Source organism: Vidua macroura, chromosome 20, assembly GCF_024509145.1.
Source record: "Vidua macroura isolate BioBank_ID:100142 chromosome 20, ASM2450914v1, whole genome shotgun sequence".
Lineage (NCBI taxonomy): Eukaryota > Metazoa > Chordata > Aves > Passeriformes > Viduidae > Vidua > Vidua macroura.
In genome coordinates, this window is record NC_071590.1 from 10,005,415 (window position 1) to 10,028,474 (window position 23,060).

Here is a 23,060-nt window from a genome sequence, read left to right on the forward strand (position 1 = left end):
TTTTTTTTTTCGAGGGAAACAGACGTGAAAGAGAGCGAGGGCAGTAGGTACAGGCGGGGGATGCTGCGGGCTCCGGGGCGGGCCTCTGCCATCCCCGCGCACGGCCGCGGCTCTCGGTCGTGTGTGTAAGCCCGGACACGCTGGGACCCTTCCATCCGCCCTTCCCCTCCCAGTTCCCCGCCCGGGCTCAGCCCGCTGGGACGGGGAGAGGGGCGGGCTCCGGGGCCGGAGGGGCCGGGGCCAGGCGGTGGCACCTCCCCGGAGCGGTGGCTCCCGACGGGCAGCAAAGCGCCAAGGAAAGAGAAACCTCGTCCCTCCGCACCGCCCCGGTACCGACCGGCCCCTGGAAGGTAAAAGCGGATTAATTTTTATTGACCAAAAAAAAAAAAAAAAAAAGGAAAAAAAAAAAAATAAAGTAGGTACATGGCGGTGGCCGGTGCTCCTCGGGCCCGGACGTGCGCTGCGAGCGCCGGTAACGGAACCACGGCGAAGTTACCGGCGCCTCCGCTGTGCCCTCGGCTGTCGGGTGGCCCCGGGCCCGCCGCCCCCTCCCCACCGGGGCGGCCCCGCCGGAGCGTCCCGGGCCGCAGTGCCGGCCCCGCCGCACCGCTCCTCCCGGGAAAAGCGGCCCGCCTCGGGGTTCTCCTCGACTCCGCGCCCCGCGGAGACCCCGCGCCCTCGGGCCCCGCCGCTTGCCGTGGGGGAGCGCACGCCGAAGCGGGATCTCGTTTGTCGCCGGTCCCTAGCGAGGCGCTCCTCCGGCCGGCGGCGGCCAGCGGGTCGCTCGAACGGATCCGTGACCCCGCGGGGGTGCCAGACCCCACCGAGCGGCCGCGTCTCCTCGTGCGCACCGTGCCCACGTCCGTGCTCCCTCGCACCTACCGCTGCATCGCGCTCGGGGGGCCGGGCCGGGCCGGGCCGGGCCGGCCGTCGGCGGGGCGATCGGTCGGTGCGTCTGTCGGTGTGTGTGTGTCGGTGTGTCTATCGGTGCGTCGGTCGGTCGCTCGGCGGGCCGGCGGGCGGAGGCGGCGGCGGCGCCCCGGCGGCTCTATAAAGGGGCGCGGACGCCCCGTCCGGCGGCGGCGCGGCGGGCGCGGGGGGGCGGCGGCGGCGGCGCGGATTGGCCGCGGCGGGCGGTGACGTGGGCGCGCGGTGCATAAGGCTGCGGCGGCGGCGGCGCCGGGATCATGCAGAGCCCCTGCGCGGCCGGACGGCGGGGCCGCCCCTCTGCCCCGCGCCCTCCGCCCGGCCCGGGCCCTGCGCTCCGCCACCGCCGGGCCATGCCACGCCGGGGACACGGGCGGCCGCCGCGGGTAGCGATGCGCGGGGGTAGGTAGGACGGACGGACTGACGGACGGACGGACGGACGGACAGAGCCGGGCGCGACGGTGCCGCCGAGACGTCGAGGGAGAGTGAACGAGAAGAGAGAGAGAGAGAGCGAGAACGAGAGCGAGCGGCGGAGCGAGGAGCGGCGGAGCGTGTCCCCGTCCCCGCGTGTCCCCATCCCCGCGTCAGGACGCGCAGGGCGATGTCGCCGCGGCAGCAGCCACAGCCCGTCTGACCGCCACCGCCTCTCCATGTCCCGGCTCGTTATTTATTATTATTATTATTGTTGTTGTTGTTGTTGTTATATTTTTTCCTCCTTTGATTTCTCATTGGGAAAAGCACTTTGACTCCTGACTGCTCTACCTCAGACCTTAGAAAAACTCATCACGCTCGCTTTTTGGCGGTTTTGTTTTTAATTTTTTTAATTTTTATTTTTCTGAGCGCCGATCTTTATAGCCGTTATTGTTTTATTGTTACTATTATTATTACTATTATTATTATTATTATCCGTGTGGTTGGTAGCGGCCGGGATCCTGCGGCTGTGTCGAAGCGCTGGGCAGTGGGGGATTCTCCTGTGTACCCCTCCTAGGACACTCGAAAGAAGATTTTTCTTCTTCCTCCCTTTTTTTTATCCTTCTTCACTTCTCCAAGGCTTTTAAAAGATACATACACAAAAACAAGAAAAAAAAAGAAAGAAAAAAATCAAAACAAAACACAAACCAAACCTTCGCCGGTGTTGTCGTCTTTCTAAAAAAAAAAAAAAAAAGAATTGTTGTTTTTATTTTTTTTCCTTGATACCTGGGAAACCGCTGCCCCCTCAGAACTAACCAAAGACAATGGTTCACTGTGCAGGCTGCAAAAGGCCGATCTTGGACCGGTTTTTGTTGAATGTACTGGACAGGGCTTGGCATGTGAAGTGTGTTCAGTGCTGTGAATGTAAATGCAATTTGACAGAGAAATGCTTTTCGCGAGAAGGCAAGCTTTACTGCAAAAACGACTTCTTTCGGTGAGTACCGGCCTCCGCCTGCCCCCGCCGCTCCTCTCCATTCGTTTCTCACCTCCATTTTTTTCCCTTTATTTTTGTTGTTTCCCCCGTTGTCAGCGGGGCCCACAAGCGCCTCTTCCCTCCCCGTGACACGCGAACATCTCAACCCGCGGCCGTTTCTCCCGGTGCTCTCGGGGGAGGGGGGTCGGGCCCGTTGCTGCCGCCGCTCTCCGCGTCCCCCGGCCGAGCTCGAGTTGCCCAAAGTTCCCTCCAAACTATCGACCGGCGGGGCGGGCCGGGCCCGGGCCGGGGGAGCACGGGCACCATCCCGGGCCCGGTGCAGCGGAGCGGGGGTGACCCCGCCGGGGCTCTCCGCGGCCGTGAGCCCGGCGATGTTCCCGGTGCCGCCCGGCGGGGAAGGCACGGTGCGGGCGCTCCGCGGGCCCAGCGCATGCCGTGCACCGGAGCTAGGCCGGCCCGAGGGCAGCGACCCTTCGCCGGTGGATGGATGGAGAGGGCAGCGGTGACCGACGCTCGCTCGCCGCCGCTCTCTCCGCGCGTCCCGGCATCAATCCCGGGCTCGGAGCGGCCGCCGGTCCCGCCGGTCCCGCCGCCGCACACCGGCGATAAGGGCAAGGACCGACTCGGGGCCGGGGAGGCCGCGGAGCCCCCGCCGTACACCGGCACAACGCCCGGCCTGGCCCGGCCCGGCGGAGCGCGGCCCCGAGCCCCGCCACCGCTTCTCCTGGGCACGGGGACGGGCACTGCTCCGGGCTCCACCGCCTCTCCCCGGGAACGGGCCCGGCACTGCTCCGGTCCCGCTTCCCAGAGCTCTGCGGGGCTGAGCGGGGCACGGGAGGCCTCCGGCCCCGGAGCGGGTCCGGCCCCGCCGTCCCCCGGCTCTCCGCGCCGGCCTTGCCCGCACCGGCGGCTCCTCCAGCCGGAGCGCTACCGAGGCCGGTACCGACATACAGAAGGTGTAGAATTTCTGCGAGCTGCTTGTCAGAGCGTCCTTAATGCGGGTGTCGGGGCGCGGGGACACGCGGGCAGCGCAGCCCCGGCGTTCCCGAGCCATGCCCAGGCCGGGTTTGATTTTTATTTCTAAAAGCTATAATATGGGGAAGAGAGAGCGCTCTGCAAGGATGCTGTATTTGATTGAATCCCGTTTTCCGTGGCCGAGCAGGGTGCGTGGAGGCCGCGGCTCGGGGCCCGCGCTCGGCGGGCGCTGCTGACCGCTGCCCGGCCTCTCCCCGCAGGTGTTTCGGGACCAAGTGCGCGGGCTGTGCCCAGGGCATCTCCCCCAGCGACCTGGTCCGCAGGGCGCGGAGCAAAGTGTTCCACTTGAACTGTTTTACGTGTATGATGTGTAACAAGCAACTCTCCACCGGCGAGGAGCTCTACATCATAGACGAGAACAAGTTTGTCTGCAAAGAAGATTACCTAAATAACAGCAATACTGCCAAAGAAAACAGCCTGCATTCAGGTGAGGGAGCGCGGCCGGGGCGATGAGGGCGGGGATGCGCTCAGCACCGGCTGCTCCTTGGGATGAGACGCTCCTCTCCTTCCTCCTTCTTCTCTTCTTTCTCCTGTCTTCTCCCTTCTGCTCCCCCTCCTTTCTCTCCTCTCCCTTCTCCTTCACTCCCCTATCCCTTTCTTTTCTTCTCCTTCCTGTCTCATTTTTTTTTTTTCTTTTTTCCTTTTTCGTCTCCCTTCTTTCTCCTCTCCCCCGGTCCCTCGCGGTCGGTATTTCCCCCCGGATGAGCATGACCTGGGTTTGTCCTCCCCAGCCACCACCGGCAGTGACCCCAGCCTGTCCCCCGACTCTCAAGACCCCTCCCAGGACGACGCCAAGGACTCGGAAAGCGCCAACGTGTCCGACAAGGAGACGGGGAGCAACGAAAACGACGACCAGAACCTGGGGGCCAAGCGGCGGGGACCCCGCACCACCATCAAAGCCAAACAGCTAGAGACTCTGAAAGCCGCCTTCGCGGCCACCCCAAAACCCACCCGGCACATCAGGGAGCAGCTGGCACAGGAGACCGGCCTCAACATGCGGGTCATCCAGGTACCGCCGCCTCCGGGCACCGGGCACGGCTCCGGGGGATGCGGGGGCGAGGAGGGGCCGGAGCCCGGCACCCTCCGCACTGCGGGGCCCGGGGAAGCCCCGCCAGCCTTTGAAATCGTTATTACCGAGGCGTCCCGGCAGCTTCCCGGTGCTTCCCGCTTCCCCAGCCCCGGCCGGTCAGCGGGGACAGAGCCGCGGGTTTATTCGCAAAAGTCCTAAAGAAGCTGCAAACAGTATCGAAATTAATAACGAGAAACGTGAGGGGTTAATGGGTAAATAAGAATGACAACGCGCTGGAATTATTAAAAGGTTTATAAACCCGCAGCGCTGGGGTAATGGGGGGTTAAAGGACCATTAAAGACGAGGTTAGATTGGAGAGGCTCAGTGTGAGGGCAATTAGCAGTAATCTTGTCAGGGTAATAAGAATTAACTCAGTCATTCTTGACCTGCAGTCGGTGGGGAGCGGGGCCGCCGTCACGCGTGGGTTCGGCCGCGCCTGGAGCGCGGCTCGGTGCGCACCGGGCACGAGAGACCGGCAAAGGGGAAAAGCGCGGCCCCGGGATGGGGATGGAAGGGAAGGGGGGAGCTCGGCCCCTCTCGGGCTCCCGGGAGCGGGACCCGCGGCTCCCGTGACCGGCGCCTGTCCCGCCGCCCTGCCAGGTGTGGTTCCAGAACCGGCGCTCCAAGGAGCGGCGGATGAAGCAGCTGAGCGCGCTGGGCGCCCGGCGACACGCGTTCTTCCGCAGCCCGCGCAGGATGCGGCCGCTCGTGGACCGGCTGGAGCCCGGCGAGCTCATCCCCAACGGGCCCTTCTCCTTCTACGGAGGTGGGTACCGCTCCCCCGCGCTGCCTCCCTCCGTCCCCGGGGTCGTTCCTCCCGGTTCCCCGCCGCCCATCGCGGGACTCCCCGCACCGGGGGGGCGGCCGCGCTGCCGGCGGGATCCCGGCGTTCTCCCGTTGTTCCCCCGGCGTTTTCGGGAGCGCCGCTTTGTGTCGGTGTCCCCGCTGCTCTGCGGGAAGGGGGTCCCGGGGCTGCCGGAGCCCGGCCAGCCCGGTCACACGTCTCCCCTCGGGTTCGTGGGTGACACCCCGAGTCCCCCCAGCCGCGCCGCCCTGGGAGCGCGCCCGTGCCGTCCCCGCTCGGGTACCTGCCCGCCCGTTACCTTCCCTCTGTCTCTCTTTGTCCGCCAGATTATCAGAGCGAGTATTACGGCCCTGGAAGCAATTACGATTTCTTCCCGCAAGGACCTCCTTCGTCTCAAGCGCAGACCCCCGTGGATCTCCCGTTCGTGCCCTCCTCGGGGCCGTCAGGGACCCCGCTGGGGGCCATGGACCACCCCCTGCCCGGACATCACCCCTCGAGTGAGGCTCAGCGCTTCACTGACATCATGTCGCACCCGCCGGGAGACTCGCCCAGCCCCGAACCCAACCTGCCCGGCTCCTTGCACTCCATGTCCGCAGAAGTTTTTGGCCCCAGCCCCCCATTTTCGTCGATATCCGTCAACGGTGGTGCTAACTACGGCAATCACTTGTCCCACCCTCCAGAGATGAACGAAGCAGCTGTGTGGTAGCTTTAAACAAACTGGGTCTAAGTAAGTGATGATCATCTAGTCTGCTTATTGTTATGGTGTACAGAAATGAATTCATATAACATCTCTCCCGCCCTAAGACAATTTTACCTTGGGAACGAACTGAATCCAATCGCTCCAAGGCAAGCTTTGCTCTAGACCAGGACAATCTCCATGTTACGGTTGTATCAAACAAGCAAGGGGACTTTTTTTGTACCATTGACAAAGAAACTGGGGAAGCTGTACAGTAAAAGTGCTGCCATTCCGTAGGATGGCGTAAGTTTGATTACCCTGTTGGATGTCATCCTAAGAGCCACAATCCTTAGAAACTTCTCGTTTAAAAAAAAAAAAAAATATTTAAAAAATAATTGAATGAAGGAGAGGTCAAAGAAAAGGGGAAAAAAAGCTTCAAGAACTCTCTATAGCGTTCCTGGTTAAGGATGGTTCTGGCATTATGAATCTGTTTGTTCATTTTTGTCTCTCAGAAAGTTGGACAACAAGAAACTCTTTTTAGCTTCAGCCATTTCAGCCTGCTGACGATCAGGTGGGACAACTTTTCCTTTTTCCTTTCTTTTTTTTTTTTTCTTTTCTGTTTTGTTTCGGTTGTTTTGGTTTGGTTCTTTTTTTTTTTTTTTTTTTTTTTTTCCAAAAATAGCAAATACTAAATGTTAAGCCCTCAGCACCAACTCTTCTACCTTCACAAAGCTACACGTACAAAACCTCCTCATCATAGCAAAGGTCACCACCCAGACCTCTAACGAAAATGACTTGAAAAAAACAAACAAACAAACAAAAAGTATTCTACCTTCACAGAGAGAGAAAAGCTAAACAAAAAGACTCTATTGAACTAAAAACAGTCAACTGTTTACGTCTAATGTTAAATTCAGGAGCTCAATGTTTTACTAATAAATCCTGTTTTAGGAAAACCTCTTGTTCAAAAGCAAAAGATTTTGAGCAGCCAACCAAAATAGTTCATTTTCTTTTCTGTAGATGTTCTAACAGATTGCAGGGCTTGTGGTTCACTGTGCTAGTTTGTAAAAGGTGTTGTTTACAGAAGGCAAAGAAAAAAAAAAACCCACAAAACCCAGACAGTTGCCAAATAAAGTAAATATATAGCACAAATACTGTAAGGTGCTTTGCACCAGCAACCCGAGAAGGTGTTTAAAAAGTGTTACAAGCTTAAAAAGAAAAAAAAAAAAAAGACAAACAGACATCTTTGCTAATTTTTAGTCCTGTTGAACATTCATGGAATTGTTAATATGACTTATATAGACCCACACAGGTTTTATTTTTGTGTCTTTAAAATAAAAGTCCAAAATATTTAAATTTTATGGTCAAATATGCAGTCAACAGCTGCTACTTTTTTCTTTATATATTAAATTTCTCATATGTCTTTTATTGTTCTAATGAACCTAAGCTTGTGTGACCTCCAGTGCATATTAGACCATTCACTGTATGAAAGAAAACATGTTGGATAAAATTTGTGCGTTTTTAATAAAATTAGAAAATCTGATGTTTAGATAACTTGTGTTTCATTTGATGTTTTAAGCAATTTTTGGAAATTGATTCTCTTGAGTGAAATAGCCCTGAGAAGGAATGATCCACTCAGCTGCTAATCCTGGGCAGCTCTTTGCCTCTGGTGGAAGTCTAAGCCCTGGTGTCGATGCAGACAGCGGCCAGAGGCAGCTCCAGCCTTTCTTGCCATCTCCAGATTCAGTTGTTGAAGTCCAAATAACCTGTTCCACTGCATTTTAAATTTTAAAATTCAGAAGTAATCAAATTATATCAATATCTTCACTTATTCGTGCTCTATGCTAAGAGAGAACATTCGAAATGCTGATTTTATGCATAAACAAAAAGGTGTTGTAAATGTAAAATGCTTGCAAAGATACGGTTTGCAATTGATCCAGTTTTAGTTAATTCTCCAAAGGTAATTTTACTTTTTTTTTCTCCTAATTGGATGGTTTGGACAAAGCATAACCTCAATGTCCTGAAAGTAATTTTAATCCTTTTTTCTTAGAGCTGAGGCAGTGTCAATGCTTGGCGGCGTTTGGTCATTCTGAAGTTCTCTAAAGGGCAGTGGGGAGAATATTTTGCTTTGCCCTCGTACAGCCTCAATCTCTTGGAGAAAAATGAAACAAAAAAAAAAAAAAAATTCCTGGAGTCTTGCGAAATGCCAGATTTTACGTTTTAAATTATCACCCGTGGCAGAATCATGAATATTCAGTTCTTCAAAAGCAAAAGTCCCGCTGACTCCGAGAGGAGCTGGAGCTGTGTTAGGGACAAAGAGTCAGGTTCGGTTCTGCAGTCTCTGGTTTGAACGTTCCACCTGCTGGGTTAATGGAGAGGGACGAGCTGGGATTGCATCTCCTCCTTCCTCTCGACTCACCGGGGCTTGGGCTGGCTTCTCTTTCATTTGATGTAGACACAGAATTTTATGCTACACCCCAGACTTCCCCATTCCCAGGGATTCCATTATTTCTCTCTTTGGACTGGGGGGGTGGGAAAAGAACCAACTCCAAATGCTTTTGAGTTGTATAGTTTGTAATTTTCAACGGTGGTTTTTGATTTTGTTCACTACCTACTTTCTATGCCCAGCAGAGGGGCCACCTAGATGAAGCAATAGTTCACTTTAAACACAAAATGTCTTATATAATAACAATATAAAGATAAAAAACTATCTGCAAGGGATCTGTTAGTGTTTCTAAAAAAAATAATTCATGCTTTATTAAATACAGGGGAGACTTCTTAAACTCCTGGACTCCGTGTCTAACTCATTTGTTTGTCTTTTGTGCTATTGCCATGTATTGTTGCTCTGGTTTGCATTTATACAAGTGGAGGAATGGGTGATTTATTTATTTCAAACTTACACTTATCTGGGAAAGAGAAATGCTGATATTTGTGCTGCTGGGCTGGGCTGCTGCTTTATTGTTGAATCAATGATTTTAAATGAGGACTTCGCCAAATAGGATTGTTTTGTAGGAAATTTTGAGCTTTCTTTCTTTCTTTCTTTCTTTCTTTCTTTCTTTCTTTCTTTCTTTCTTTCTTTCTTTCTTTCCTTCTTTCCTTCTTTCCTTCTTTCCTTCTTTCTTTATTTCCTTCTTTCTTTCCTTCTTTTCTTCTTTCCTTCTTTCCTTCTTTCCTTCTTTCTTTATTTCCTTCTTTCTTTCCTTCTTTCTTTCCTTCTTTCCTTCTTTCTTTCCTTCTTTCTTTCCTTCTTTCTTTCCTTCTTTCTTTCCTTCTCTCTCTCTCTCAGTCCTTGTACAGTTTATTCTGTGTTCATTTAGGCAGCGACACTGCTCGGTTTAGGGCCAGGGTTAGGCTCGGTTTAGGTCAGTTTAGGTTGTAAAAAGGAGAGTTTGTCTTTTTGTGACGCTCCCATCGCTTCCTTGGGGCTTTGCTGGGTTTGGGGGAGCCCAGGAGCCGTTCCCGTGGCCGAGGCCGAGCCCCAGCCTGTGGAGATTGGAATTCTGCGCTCCTCAGAGCGAGCTCGGTGCGTCTGGAGCCCCTAATCCAGCAACAATTGCACAGTCAAAACTCCTTTTGAAAGCATTGTCACGTTGGGTCCTTGTAAGTCCTTGTTTACAAGAGCGTTTCCATTGACTCCGGCGGCGTTCCCTGGATGGGTGGAGGGAGGGATGGGTGGATGGATGGGTGTGTGGATGGATGCAGGGCTGTGGGAGAAGGGCCTGGAGCGATCCTGGGATCCTGCACTGCCTCTGCCACGCACTGCCCGGCTCTGTGTCCGTGCACGGCCTCCCCACGAGCCCTTTGGGAATTAACTGCTCTCTTTTGGTCTCTCCTGCTGCCGTGAGGTGACCTCGGGGCCGTGTCCCAGCTGAGGGCAGCCGGTGACGCTGCCCCTGCCCCGCCTGGCCGCTCACCCGCCCTGGCACGGCCGGGGATGCTCGGGCCAGGCTGAAGATCTGTGCACAGCCACTGCCAGACCTGCTCCAGGCCCCGGGAGAAGGGTTCCAGGCACGTGCTGTGAGTACTGCCCCTGTGGGGCTGCTCTGAGGCAGGGGAGTTTTGCACGTCGATCAAAGTCTGTAAAATGCCGTGAGTTTCCTGCTTTTGGCCCAGGTGTCCCACGCTGTCCCCACCGAGGCTCCTCTCTGCCCACCCCCTCCCTCCCCAGGCCCTGCTGGGATCTGTTTGCCTGGGGATGGGAAGGGATTTGGGAGGATGTGTATCCCAGGAGTAAGGATGTACTTAAATGATGATTTGTAGTCAAATGTTCTGTAATAGTTTGATGTCTGTACCCAGGTGCTGAGCGATGGGTACAGGATACAAATTGATAAATAAATATAATTTTAAAATATCAGTGGTGATTAACATACTTTTGCCATCCTGGGAAGTGGCAGATATTGCAGTGTCCTCTCAGGAATGCTTCCTTTTGCTGTAGTCTGGATTTTTATCTTGAATAACTGTGTTGTCTTTAAGCTTTACATGTTCTTACAATATGAAATTGAAGCATTTGCAATCCCTCTTTCTGTTCCTACCCCTAACAGAAAAATTCACATCTACTAAGTTTAAACAATTGATACAAATCCTTCCTATGCTGGTGAGCTGGGAACAAGGAATTGTGATGCTGGAGCAGGTTTTGGGAGGTCCTTCCTTTGTCTCTGCCCTGGCACTGGAGTGCTCAGCATTCCTCATGCCAACAAAACACCCATGAAGTTATAAATGAAATTCGTGGGTCCATTAAAATCTATTTTGATTATAAACCTGGGATTTGTTTATTTGTTGATAGTACTCGTGGTGGTTTAGCTACAGAGCATGGGATTGTGCTTGAAAAGTAGAGTTTGATGCGAGAGTTGTTCACTCATTAATGCAGAATTGAAATGCAGGAGTTGGAGAGGAAATGTGGCCTTGTGGTGAGGTGGCCTCCAAATTCCTAATTCCATGTCCCTGGCGTTGCTGGAACCGTGGCTGTGGGGTGTTCTTGGGCTGTTCCCAAGCACATGGGATCACAGCTGGTGTTTTTGTTGGCATCTCGTGGTTTTGTTGTGGGAGCATCCCTTGGTGACTCTGCTGGGACACGGGTGTGACTGGGCTCTCTTACAGCTTCTGCTCCAGGATGTCACCAAATCAGGGACAGCTCTGCCTCGGCGCCATTTGGGCACTGCTCACAGTTTGGAAAATCTAAGGATTAGGGGCAATTTTGCTGCTTGGTTTTACTCCAAGCTCCCTTGCTGAGGAATCTGACCCTGCTCAGGCTGCTGGGATCCCACGTGCTTTGGGAGGAAATCCTCGGCCCAGCTCTGCAGGGAAGGGCTGCGCCTGTCCCAGGGTCCCTGGGCAGGGTGAGAATTGTGGCACAGCACAGAACCTGGGCTGGAAAATCTCCCCTGGCTGCCTCAGAGCCGGAGGGAGAGGAATTCCCAGGGGCTGTGGGGATTTCTGGGAGTGAAGCCCGTGGGAGAGGCTGCCTCACACACTTCCCTGGTGCCTGTCTTTGTGCTGGCATGGCTGTGCACAGGAGAGCACACGTGTGGTTTGCTTGAAAATCAGGCATTTTGCTCCTTCTAAACCCAGTTTTTGTCTAGTTTTTAAATTGCCTTTGGGTGGCCTTTAAAATTCTTATCTGCTGTAAGGATCTTTGGGCTGTGCATCTCTTCAAACACACTCTGTTCCTTCTATTTTTCAATGTAGGAACCATTAAGGGTTGATAAAATCTTTAAAGCAATTGTGTTTTTTGAATGAGGGATGGGTTAGGAATAGCAGAAGTACTCAAGTAAATAAAAGCACAGAAGAAAAATACTAATAAATATTTATGAGGAGAGTTTTTTTTATGTACATAATCTAAATTTTATGTAATTTGTTTTAGTGGAAGGGGTTTGCTTGTGTTCTTTTCTGCTTCTCCCCAGTTCTTTTCACTTCTTTTTTTCTCTCCTTTTCATGGATAAATTGTGTTACTGGTTTAAAAAGAAAATTTTAACTGAACTAGCATGACTGAAATGAAAAAGGTCAGTTTGGAAAAGGACATTTGCTCGCCCAAGCGTTGGCCAGATCAGCCCCAGCTCGTGGCTATTTTTGGCCAGCACGAGGCCCTCTGTATATGGGTCAAATTTTGCTGTTGATGAAGTAAGTCAATTAAATTCAGCAGAGGCGACTCCGGGGCGGGTAATTCCCGTGGATCCGCTGGGAATGCCGCTGGAATGGGTTCCTGCAGCCCCTGTGGGTCCCTCGCTGGCACTGCCTGAGGGGCTCCACGTTTCCACCCCGGCCCGTTCCCGTGTTCTGGTGAAGGAATGGCTCTAAAAGATGCATTCATACTAACAGCCTGTAATTATACAGACACGGGAGGATGGCACAGCCCTTCCCTGCCAAAGCTTCCATCTCATCTGACAATTTCCCAAAAGCTGACGAGCTCCACGGCCACGGCAGCGAGAGATGCTGAGTGGGAGAAATTGGAAGCTGTTTTTACAGCCCAGCCTGTTCCACGTTCCCGTGTTTATCTGCTCTGTGTTTAGGCTGTTATTCCCATTCTAGCAAACAGGCATGTGAATAAAAAAGTAAAATTAAGAGGGAAAATGCCAAAGAAATGATGTCAGTGATGTTGATGTAGTTTCTAAACAGGCCAAGGGTTTCTCTGAACCGACTGTGAGGCATAAAAAGCCTTTCATGAGCCTCTCAAATGAAAATGTATCGATACAGTTTTTGTACAAATATTCCCCTGCTCTATCTGAGTCCCAGGCACGGCAGCATGGTTGGAGGGCATGTGAACCAGAAATTAAAACCCAGCCCTGGAGTCTGATTTAATTACCCTGCTAAGTGAAAGGCAGAGGAGAGAGAATAAACAGCGGCAAAGGCGACTCTGTGGGTGAAATATTTTAACAATCCCCGACTTTCACAGGCTGCAGTTGCTGTTTGATGTGGCTTTGTATTGACTGCATCTCCTCCTGAAAAATTGTGAATTAACAGGTCCTGTGGCTGTGGGAGTGAGGTTGGGGTGACCCAGTGGTGAGGGGTCCCCCACACCTGAGCACACTTTTTGTTCCGCACGGGTGTGAGTGATGGATGTGGCACAGAAGAGGAACAGGCGAGCTCTGCCAGGACCCCTGAGTTTACAGCTGGATTTGAATGCATTGCTGGCTTTGGGATTTATATGGAGCAATTGTCCCATTAGTCTCAGTGGGTGAAATCCTGATCTCAGTGGCCTGAGTATCAAAACGCTGTGACTTCAAGAAGCTCATTTTTTACTCCAAAGGACTAATGCAACTCACTTGTATTTTTTATTAATTCTACTGGGTCTGTTTTATTTAACCATCACTAAAAGCCTCTCTCTCTTCATTAACAGGGCAATTCATTATTTGTGCGGGTAGAGAACATCCCTTTTTCACTCTAAGAGTGCAGAGGTTTGAAAATGCAATTATGCAGGGGAGTCTTGGCACTAGTTCTTTGGTTGTGTGAGTGGTTAGTTACTCAGAAGTAACTGCACAGGTAAGCACTTGTTCCTGCTACTTAATTTTCCACAGATTTATTTCTCCAGGCTCCTCCCTTTGTTTATGGTGGCATCTGGGAACAAAATACCGACAGACTCCAAGGGGAAAAAAAAAAAAAGGAAAACCTAGAAGCAAAGCTAGGGAAGATACACTGTGCATGTCTCCTGGTTTATAAGTTTCCTGTTTTTTCAAACCGCGTCTTTGTTAATAAATAAATAAACAAATAAAAACCAGTGTTTAATTTCTCATTGCTGGAGCAGGGGTAATCCCCCACCATCGATTATGCAGAGCATCAGAACCATCCATCCTGCCGTGATAAAATAAATACAAACTGCAAAACGGAGTTGAATTTTATGCTGTTGAGCATTTTGAAGCTTGGGCGGGGGGGGGGGAGGTTTGCCGTGAAAATGTGCGATTTCAGCAAACATTGGGTTTTCTATAAATCGAGCTTTATTTTTTTGTCATCAAGGTACCCAGAGTCAGCCGGGCTCGCGGGGAGGGTCCCAGCGGGGCTGGAAGGGGAGGGCGATGTTCGGGTTTTTCCAGCCGGCTCCCTCTCGGTGCCTGCCAGGTTTCCCCGGTGGAGGCGATGGGAATTCCTGATATTCCTCTGCCCTCTGTAGGAGAAGCGCCCGCATGAGCCGTGCGGCGGGATGGATCCGGCTGCATCCCGGCTCCCAGCACGAGCCACCTCCCGCTCGTCTTTATGGCATTTAAAGGCACCTCGGGGGCAGGGAGGACAAGAAGGGGATGAGCATCAGCGTGCTCAGGTTCACAGGGACCTTCGAAATCACAACGCTGGATGTGGAAAGCCCAAATCTGCAGCTCATTGTGGGGTCTGAAGATCAGAGCTTCACCTGCAGCTCGGATTGGAGAGGCTGAGTGGGGCCCCTGCTCCCTTGGAACAAAATCCGTGCCAGCCTCGATTGGCGTTCCCCAATTCCAGGCAATTCCTTGGGAGCGCAGAAAGGGGCCGGGAGAGGCTGGCAGAGGGCAAAGCCAGAGAACCTGTCCCTGCTAAGGCTCTCTGCAGGTCACGACTGCATCGCCTGGCCGCTGCTCCTCGGCCAGAGCCTGACCCCAGGAGCCAAAATTCCCGAATTCCCCGTGGCTGGTGGAACGCAGGTGTAACTCAGGTGTAACTCGGGTGTAACTCAGGTGTAACTCGGGTGTAACTCAGGTGTAAGGATCTATCTACCTGAGAACCCAGCTCTGAGACCTCACCGCTGTGAGAGGGACTCCAGCAGAGGCCACAGAATATTTAACACAGGACGGGAAAAGCATTAATTCAGTGCTGCCCAGCTGGGGAGGCAGAGAAAGTCTGACGTTGATTTAAAGCAATAGTTGTCATATTGTGCATTATTAATGGCACTTGGCTGCCGTGCTGCCGGTGTCCGGTACCGTGAGCCCCAGTTCCCACAGACCTGCTGCCCACAAGTGCGGCGAGGGCCCCGCTAATGACCGGGGCTCCCGGCTGGATCCCGGTGTGACTCCGGGTTCATTCCCGGTGTGACTCCGGGTTCATTCCCGGTGTGACCCCGGGTTCATTCCCGTTTGGATCCCGGGTTTATTCCCGTATGGATTCCTGTTGGATTCCGGGTTCATTCCCGGTTGGATCCCGGTGTGACTCCGGGTTCATTCCCGGTTCGATCCCGGGTTCATTCCCGGTTGGATCCCGGTGTGACCCCGGGTTCATTCCCAGCTGGATCCGGGTTCATTCCCGGTTCAATCCCGGTGTGATCCCGGGTTCATTCCTTGTGGGATCCCAGTGTGGCCCCGCAATCGTTCCCGGTTGGATCCCGGGTTCATTCCCGGATGGATCCCGGTTGGATCCCCGGTTAATTTCCGCACGGATTCCTGTTGGATTCCGGGTTCATTCCCGGTTGGATCCCGGGTTCATTCCCGGATGGATTCCTGTGGGATTCCGGGTTCATTCCCGGTTGGATCCCCAGTTCATTCCCGGATGGATTCCGGTTGGATCCCGGGTTCATTCCCGGATGGATTCCCGTTGGATTCCCGGTTAATTTCCGTTTGGATTCCTGTGGGATTCCGGGTTCATTCCCGGTTGGATCCCCGGTTCATTCCCGGATGGATTCCGGTTGGATCCCGGGTTTATTCCCGGATGGATTCCTGTGTGATTCCGGGTTCATTCCCGGTTGGATCCCAGGTTCATTCCCGGATGGATTCCTGTTGGATTCCGGGTTTATTCCCGTATGGATTCCTGTGGGATTCCGGGTTCATTCCCGGTTGGATCCCGGGTTCATTCCCGTATGGATTCCTGTGGGATTCCGGGTTTATTCCCGGATAGATTCCTGTTGGATTCCGGGTTTATTCCCGGTTGGATCCCGGCGGGACCGGGCGCCCCTCCCGCCCCGCCCCGTCCCCTCACGCAGGCCCCGCCCCCGGCCCCGCCCCGGCCCCGCCGCGCGCTTCCCCCAAGATGGCGGCGCCCTTGGCCCTGCAGCTGCAGGAGCTGCTGGACCCCCGGCCCGGCCCGCGGGACCCCGAGGATGATGCGGAGGAAGGTGCGGGAGCACCGGGGAAGGGGGGGGTTGGCACCGCGGCCGGCGGGGGCGGGAGGGGCAGGCGAGGGCGGCCCGGGCGCTGCCGGAGCGGCCGCACGTGGCGCCGCGGCGGCGGGGAGGGTCGGGCTCCCGCCGTGCCCCCGGCCCGGGGCGATCGCAGGGATCGGGGCTGTGTCGGGGCTCGGCGTTACCTCCGCGATGGAGTTCATCGAGCCACCTGTGGGATCGCGGATGTGTCCGGGCTCGGGGTTCTCTCGGGTTGGGGGCCACCCCCGGGGTCGGGCCTGTGTTAGGCCTAGCCTGGTTCTTTCCTGCAGTCTGTGTGAGAGCAACAGTGTCTTGTAAGAAACGCCTCAATCACCCCTGAGGAAGTCACCGTGGTCAGCAGAGGCGTTTTCCTATTTTAGTAACCATAATTTTGTTCCAGACTTCGCAGAATCTCAGCCTGGTTGGGGTTTGGGGCCTCAGAGCCCATCCCGTGCCAGCCCTGCCGTGGCAGGGACCCCTTCCACTGTCCCAGGCTGCTCCAAACCCATCCAGCCTGGCCTGGGACACTGCCAGGGGCAGCCACAGCTGCGCTGGGGAGAACTTCATCGTGTGGCAGTGCCAAGACTGAGGACTCCAGGAGATGGCTGCAAGGATCTGCCCCTCCTGCCCAGCATTTTGCCATCCTCTGCTGCCTGGAGTGACTGCACTTAGAGCAGATTTTGTTGCTTTGGTTATGAGCAGGAGATGTTTTTGCCCCCCTCAGCCTCTAACAAACACTCCAAGCAGGCATTAACATTTCCAAAGGCACATTAAGAGCACTCAGCGATTTGAGTCTCTCATTGCCCACAGAGCCAAGCCTGCAGTTTGGCACTGGGTGGCTTGCACAGGAATGAAAGTGGGGAGGGAGGATGGTGGGATGTGTTCTCTGGGCTGGGCTGCTCTGCTCTGTGTCCTGGAGAAGATGGGGATGAAGGAGGGCAAAAACCACAGCGCAATGTATGTATTTATGTGGCTTTTCTATATAGCAAGAGGCCAGAGTGCATCTCTGAATTGGAGCTTTCCTCTTTTAGTCTGCAGGCATGAAGTGAGTGAAGGCATTGCAGCTTTGCAGAGTCCTCCACCTGAAGGTCTCAGAGACCCTCCTGCATCCTTGGGAGGGCTTGGATGGGCTTGGTTCATGTTCTGCTTTCGTGCAGGAGCCTTTCCCCCTTGCAGGAAACTATTTGTGTGCCTTTCCTGCACTTTTCAAAGTTCCTGTTCCCCTGTGCAGTGCACGGTTGTTACAGAGCATGAGGAGCTTCCCAGGGCTCCTTCCAGACTGGAATTCAGCTCAGTTACAGACACCCCTTCCCTTTTTTTTCCCCCCCTCCACAGCTACAGTTGCTAAAGTGATTGACAGATTTGAGGATGAAGCCACGGATGACATTTTGCCTGTTGGTAATATCAGGAAAAGAGCCTCAGCCTCTCTCCTGGAAGCTGATAAGAGGTACAGTGGAAAAGCCACATCTCGGAAAGCTCTGCAGGAAGAGCTCTGGGGAGATGCTCTGTCTGAAGAAGGATCTGGTAAGAAATCTCATTTTTTCCCCCCTTTTTTGCTGGCAGACCATGGTGTCAGCTCGTGACTGAGCCTGGCAAAGCTCAGGGCCAGGAACAGCTACAGTTAAGCTGGACATCAAACAGTCCAAAGCTGAGCTGCTGCTGGTGAATTTCTCTGCTAAGCAAATAACTTTTTTCTCTCATTTATTAGCTGAAGAAGCACTAGATGACTGGTACAGTGGCAGTGAAGGCTCAGAAGAGGAGGACAGTGTTGGTACTAAGGGCAGGGAGAAGCCCAGCAGTGCTGGCAGTGAGCAGGAGGATGACCTGGAGGATGATGAAGAGGCCAAGGCACCAAAGTTCAGCTCCCAGAATATCACAGACTTTGAGAAGTTTACAGAGGGGATGGACGATGCAGGGAGCAGTGAAGGGGAGGATGAAAATGAGGATGAGGATGATGCTGACATGGAAGAAGGAAATGAGGAGGAGGAGGAGGAGGAATTTGGGAGTGAAAACCACGATGATGGAAAAGAAACCAAAGACAGCGAAGATGATGGGGGAGTGCTGACCTTCTCCAGAAGACAGGAGTCTGAAGAAGTGGAGAAGGGCAAAGCTGTGAGGAACCAGCTAGGTTTGTGCATGTTTGCTGTGTGTCTGCTGGCAGTGTAAAACCAGCCTGAGCCCCTCAGCATGGTGAGGTGCTGCCAGCACCCTGCTTGTGCATGCTGCAGCAGCCCCGTGTGTGTGCAGATGTTGTGCCAGATGTTCTGGTGTCACTGCTGCTGTAACAGCTCCTGATGTGAAGTGTATTTACCCATTAGCTTATCTGAACCAGTGCTGAATATCCTCATGGGACCACTGGGTTTGGGAACTTCCTGCGCTGGTCCTGCTGGGATCACTTTGCTTCTTTCCAAAGTGTAACCCCCACAATGCCATTTCTTCCTGTCTGAGCTGTTAAAGGATCAAACCTCTGTTTGCAGGCTGTCCTGTGAACCAGTAAAGCCAAGGGGTGGTTTGGGCTGGGGGTCACAGAGTTGCAGTTGGGATTTGCTTCGTCCAGAGCCAACTCGTGGCACCCATTTTGTGCTGGCCAAGGCTGCCCTGAGCAGGAGGAATGCAGCCCAGAGGAGAGGGCCTGAGCTGTCAGGTCCTTCACCAGGAGCAAGTGCTTTGTCTTGCTAACTGATTCTTTTGTTTCCTTTTTGTTGTGAAGCCCTGTGGGACCAGCTGATGGAAGGGAGGATCAAGATGCAGAAGGTGCTCATGACAGCCAACAGGCTGCCCCAGCCAGACACCTACCCCAGGTTCAGGAAGGAGGGGGGACAGGACTTTGACAACGCTGTGGAGAACTGTAAGAGCCTTTTCACCTTTCTCCTTTGCTCAGACTCTTATAAACATTTGCTTCTTGCTGTCCAGTGCAGAGCTGGGGTGCTTTGTCCAGAGACACCTTGTACCAGTTTTGTGCTGGGCCAGTGAAGGCAAAGGTTTTCCCAAAGCAGGAGCAGTGCAGCCCAAAGGAGGGGCTGTGCAGATGAATTCCAGCATGGTGCTGCCTCATCTGTTCATTCCTGAGATCACTGCTAATCACACTGATCTGATGACATCTGTAGTAGATTCTCCAGTATGAAATCATAACATGCAGGCTGCAGTGGGTGAGTGCAAAGTGCTGGGCTTCAGTGTGGTGTGGGTCTGTTTAGCTTTTATATTTGGACACCTTTTCTCTGGCCTTGAGGTGAATGCACAGGGAGAGAGATGTCTGGGTCATCAGACATGAGCCTGCACCTTGGCCCTGCAGCAAGTTTTGATCCTCTGTCTTAGGGCAGGGCAGTCAGCTTACCTGCAGTTACAGGTGAGCTGCTTTCTGCTTCAAAGTTGGCTCTGCTGCTTGAAATGAAGTGATTAAGGACAAAAAGGCAAACTCCCACCAATGCTGTGCTGACCTTTCAGTGGAACACACGTTATTAATGTCCTTAATGAGATGCATTACGACCTGCCCCAGCTCCATGTTTCATTACAGGTCTGGATGCAAGATCATTACAGACCTTTAACAGAAACAATGGTTGACATTTTGGTATTTCCCACAAGCAAAATACACCCAAGAGCATGGAGTGCAATGTCCCCAGTGCTGCAGAGGCTGATCCCTCAGTTGTGCAGAGCTCTGAGGGAAACTCCACTGCTAAGAAGTGCTGAATGATCCCCTCCTGACCCTCTCCTCATCATCTGGGCAGGGAGCTGTGGGAGTTCACTCTGTTCCTCATAGCTTGGGTTTGTGTTCTGTGGGTCATCTGTGAGGACAGAGAGCACAGAGCTGGAGTGACATGGGCAATGTTAGCAGAGGAAATCTCAGGCTGACAGGTGGGAAATGCTGAATTTAGGAACGTTCTACCACTGCTGCTGCACTTGTACGTGGTGAGCTTCAGCCTTGGACAGGATTGGGGATCATCACAGCACGGGCACTGGTTTGGCCTGGATGATGCTCTCCTTTCAGGGCAGCCTCAGCACTTCTGCCCAAACCCACAAAATAAATCTGGCACCTTTTCATCATCCTCACGGAACAGGAGGCAATGATTTGGTGTTCCAGCTGCACAAAAGACTGGGTGCCAAAACCCCAGACTCTGGGTGAACCCTGCAGGATGCTGAAGTCAGGAGGTTCCCAGTGCTCTCAGAGCTCCTGGACAAGAGTGTTTCCAGTCATTTTCCCCAAATCTTTCCATTTCTCATGAAATTTCTGCTCTGTGCTCAGAGGAAGATTGAATTTTTTGAATTGGAAAACTGTCCTTTCTGTATTTTCCTCTTGAGTATCTCCTACTCAGGACAGCCCTGTTGTGGTGCTGGAATTCCCTAAGGGCTGAAGTGTAATTGTGTTAAAGAGTAGACAGCAATTCTCCATCCATTTGCAGTTTTGCAGCCAAACCTGGGTGAAAATGGCAAGGTCATGCTCATTTTCCAGATTTTGAGACTGGAGGTTACAAAACTTAAAATGTTTAATTTATTATTTTTGTAATCTTTTATGATTTTTTTTTTTAATGTTACAACATGCTTTGGACAACCTTAGATTCCTGAGATCTCAGGTTCTGGTAGATGATTTACTGCAAAATTGCTTATAAATTGAAGTAGAAAATGTTTTGCAGACCTGGCAGCTTTCAGGCTTCACACCCATTTGTCACCCAGCATTTCCCTTTGTGTATAGAACAAGAATTAATTAGGCTGCACTGCAGGAAAAGTTTATGGCCATAATTTATATAGGATGAATTTCTGTTTAAAGAGACAGCATTGCTTTGTTTGTGCTGTCTTACTTTTTATTTCCCTCTTTTTTTTTTTTTTTAATCTTTAATTATATTCCAGATTTTTTTTTTTCTGCCACCCTTTTTACATACAAATGGGAGACCAAAGTGTGGTCATGGAGCTCATGTTTATTCCTGTTTTGCACACCCGAGTCTGGGTGGTTTTTAGTGCTGAGATCAGAGTGGCTGAGCTCTGAAAGCAGCACAAATGTCCAGTGTTTAATGTCCTGCACACACAAACCCTCCCAGCTCACAGTTCCAAGGTGCTGTTCCTCCAGGACAGATTTGTATTCCCCTGCACTGCACCCTCCAGTCTGGTCCAGGCCTTGAGATGTTGCCTCTGTTTGGGGTCTTGCACGTTCAATTAATGTTTTTCATAATCAATGCGAGTCAGAATTTGCAATCTGCTCCTGATTTGCACATTAAAGAGACCCATTAATTAAAAATTCCAATCCCTGGCATGTTCCCGCAGGATCCCTGCATTATTTACATAGAAAAGGAGTGCAAGGTGCAGGTTTCTGTGCTGTGGCTGTGCACAGATTGCAGGCCTGCCACTCATATTTCACTGTGCTGGGAGCCTGGAAGGGGATCTCCTGAAATTGTCTCCAAAAATCCCCTCAAGGGCAAGGAAGAGCCAAACTAGAAGTGGAATAAACATTGGTGGAGCCACATCCAGTGTCAGGAATTAAACAGTTCCAGTGTTTGGGGCTTGGGTTAAATCCTGATAGAGTGACAAAAAACCAAAAAAACAAAACACACAAATAATTGAGGGACAAGGAGGTAACAAGGAATTAAATCTCTTCATCCTCAAAGGCCCTGAGCTTCTCAGTGCAGGCCTGTAGCTTTTCCTTTCTAATTCTGGTTAAAAATACTAAACTGGGAGCACTTCAGTGACTAATACTGCATGCTTTTCAAAAAAGAGCTGGGAATTGCAGCTTTTAAATAGCAGATTGTGTTATTTTCAGTTTATAGTTGGTGAGATGAGTTAAGAAAGTACAGAAACCCAGGTGAGGGAGTTTTTTTTGCCAGAAACTGATGGCAATTGCAGGACTTTAAAGGGACAAGTGGCTGTGCTTTCCTTTTGCAGGAGTTCAGGAGGTCCCTGAAATGCAAACTGCTCACTGCGTTTGTGTGGGGTTTTGGGGTATTTTTGGCTTTGTCTCCCTCTGTCAGTGGATTGAGAGAGAATACCAGAATCCCACATTTCTATTCCTCAGCATAAGCTGCAGATAATTTCAAGAAATGGAGGAAGTAGTGGGCTTGGTAAAGGTAGATATGCAGGGTGTGTGGGGATGGATTCGCTCAGTGGAGGAACCAACAGCAAATATTAACTTATTTACACTTTGGAGAACTGTGGTGAAGTTCCACCAAGGTTTGTGATCAATAATAAAATAAACCTGAATAAAATGAATCAGATAAAAACAAACAAACAAACAAACAAACAAAAAAACAAGCCCACAGGGCTTTGTTGCCTTCTGGGAAATGAAGTTGTTGGATTTTTGTTCCTCAAAATTAGAGTGACCCAGAAATGTTTCTGGGGTGGAAACAGGTGGGAATTTGTGGTGAGTGTGCTGGGAGAGAACTGTGCTCCCATCAGGAATAATTCCTGAGCTGGGCCCTGGCACAGCAGTTGGGTACCTGTCCCATGACAGATTCTGTGGCTTGGGACTAAACAGCACTTTTAGACCTCTCTGAGTGCTTCACCCTGAGTATCTTGATTTTCTTCTGGGTTGGTTCTGCAATATTTTGACATTTGAGAGAGAGGGAAAGATTCTGTTTAGTCTCAGTTAGTGTAGGAGTATGTTCTCAGTGTCTTTTTAATGAGTATTTTGGTTGGGCTCTCTTAGCCCCAGTCTTCAAAATAATATTTTTACATCCTCCACAACATCTAGGTAAGTCATGTTGAAGACACTTGGTTAAGCAGGGACTAATTCTGGATAAAATCCAGTCTGCTGTAGGTGCCAGAGGACCTGTTCCACTTCCTGGGAGAGAGGATGTGCTGGCAAGGCTTCCCCTCTCCCCTCACCTGGACACAGCTGGGTGGGAACAGCTCTGTGATGAAATGGAATTTACTGACACAGGCTTGGAATTTCTAAGGGAAGCCTGCAGGACTCAGCAGCCCAGAACTCCCTGGTAATTCTGTTCTCACCTCTGTTCCTGGTGGCTTTTTCCACACCTCCATCTGGAGATGTTAATGCATTAATACAGAGCAGGGTGAGTGGCACAGGGAGGGGGAGGAACTGAGGCACAGGCAGATTACACAGTTTCCAGAGGCATGGAGCAGTTACAGGATTAATTGGTGCTAGGCAAGATCATGGACTTAAATATATTCTTG

At 52.0% G+C, this 23,060-nt stretch overlaps 3 protein-coding genes across 3 annotated transcripts in view; 2 read left to right on the top strand and 1 right to left on the bottom strand.

The window, feature by feature from the left end:
- Nucleotides 1-187: 187 nt before the first annotated feature.
- LOC128817472 (collagen alpha-1(III) chain-like) lies at nt 188-1,504 on the bottom strand. Its single transcript, XM_053995957.1, has 4 exons — nt 1,067-1,504; nt 424-878; nt 255-343; nt 188-195 (listed from the first exon to the last, which is right to left on the bottom strand). The coding sequence occupies exons 1-4, from the start codon at nt 1,502-1,504 to the stop codon at nt 188-190; spliced, it is 990 nt and encodes a 329-aa protein (XP_053851932.1).
- On the top strand, nt 1,257-7,457 carry LHX1 (LIM homeobox 1). The gene is made up of 5 exons (XM_053995998.1): nt 1,257-2,332; nt 3,568-3,794; nt 4,099-4,376; nt 5,037-5,202; nt 5,568-7,457. Exons 1-5 carry the CDS (start codon nt 2,163-2,165, stop codon nt 5,945-5,947), a joined length of 1,221 nt encoding a protein of 406 aa, XP_053851973.1. The 5' UTR covers nt 1,257-2,162; the 3' UTR covers nt 5,948-7,457.
- Nucleotides 7,458-15,820: 8,363 nt separating this feature from the next.
- Nucleotides 15,821-23,060, top strand: part of AATF (apoptosis antagonizing transcription factor) — a 38,811-nt gene continuing 31,571 nt past the window's right edge. The window contains exons 1-4 of the mRNA XM_053995995.1: nt 15,821-15,917; nt 17,280-17,468; nt 17,653-18,072; nt 18,655-18,792. Coding sequence (XP_053851970.1) covers nt 15,833-15,917; nt 17,280-17,468; nt 17,653-18,072; nt 18,655-18,792 — 832 coding nt within the window. The 5' untranslated portion in view covers nt 15,821-15,832. The remainder of the gene's footprint in view (nt 15,918-17,279; nt 17,469-17,652; nt 18,073-18,654; nt 18,793-23,060) is intronic.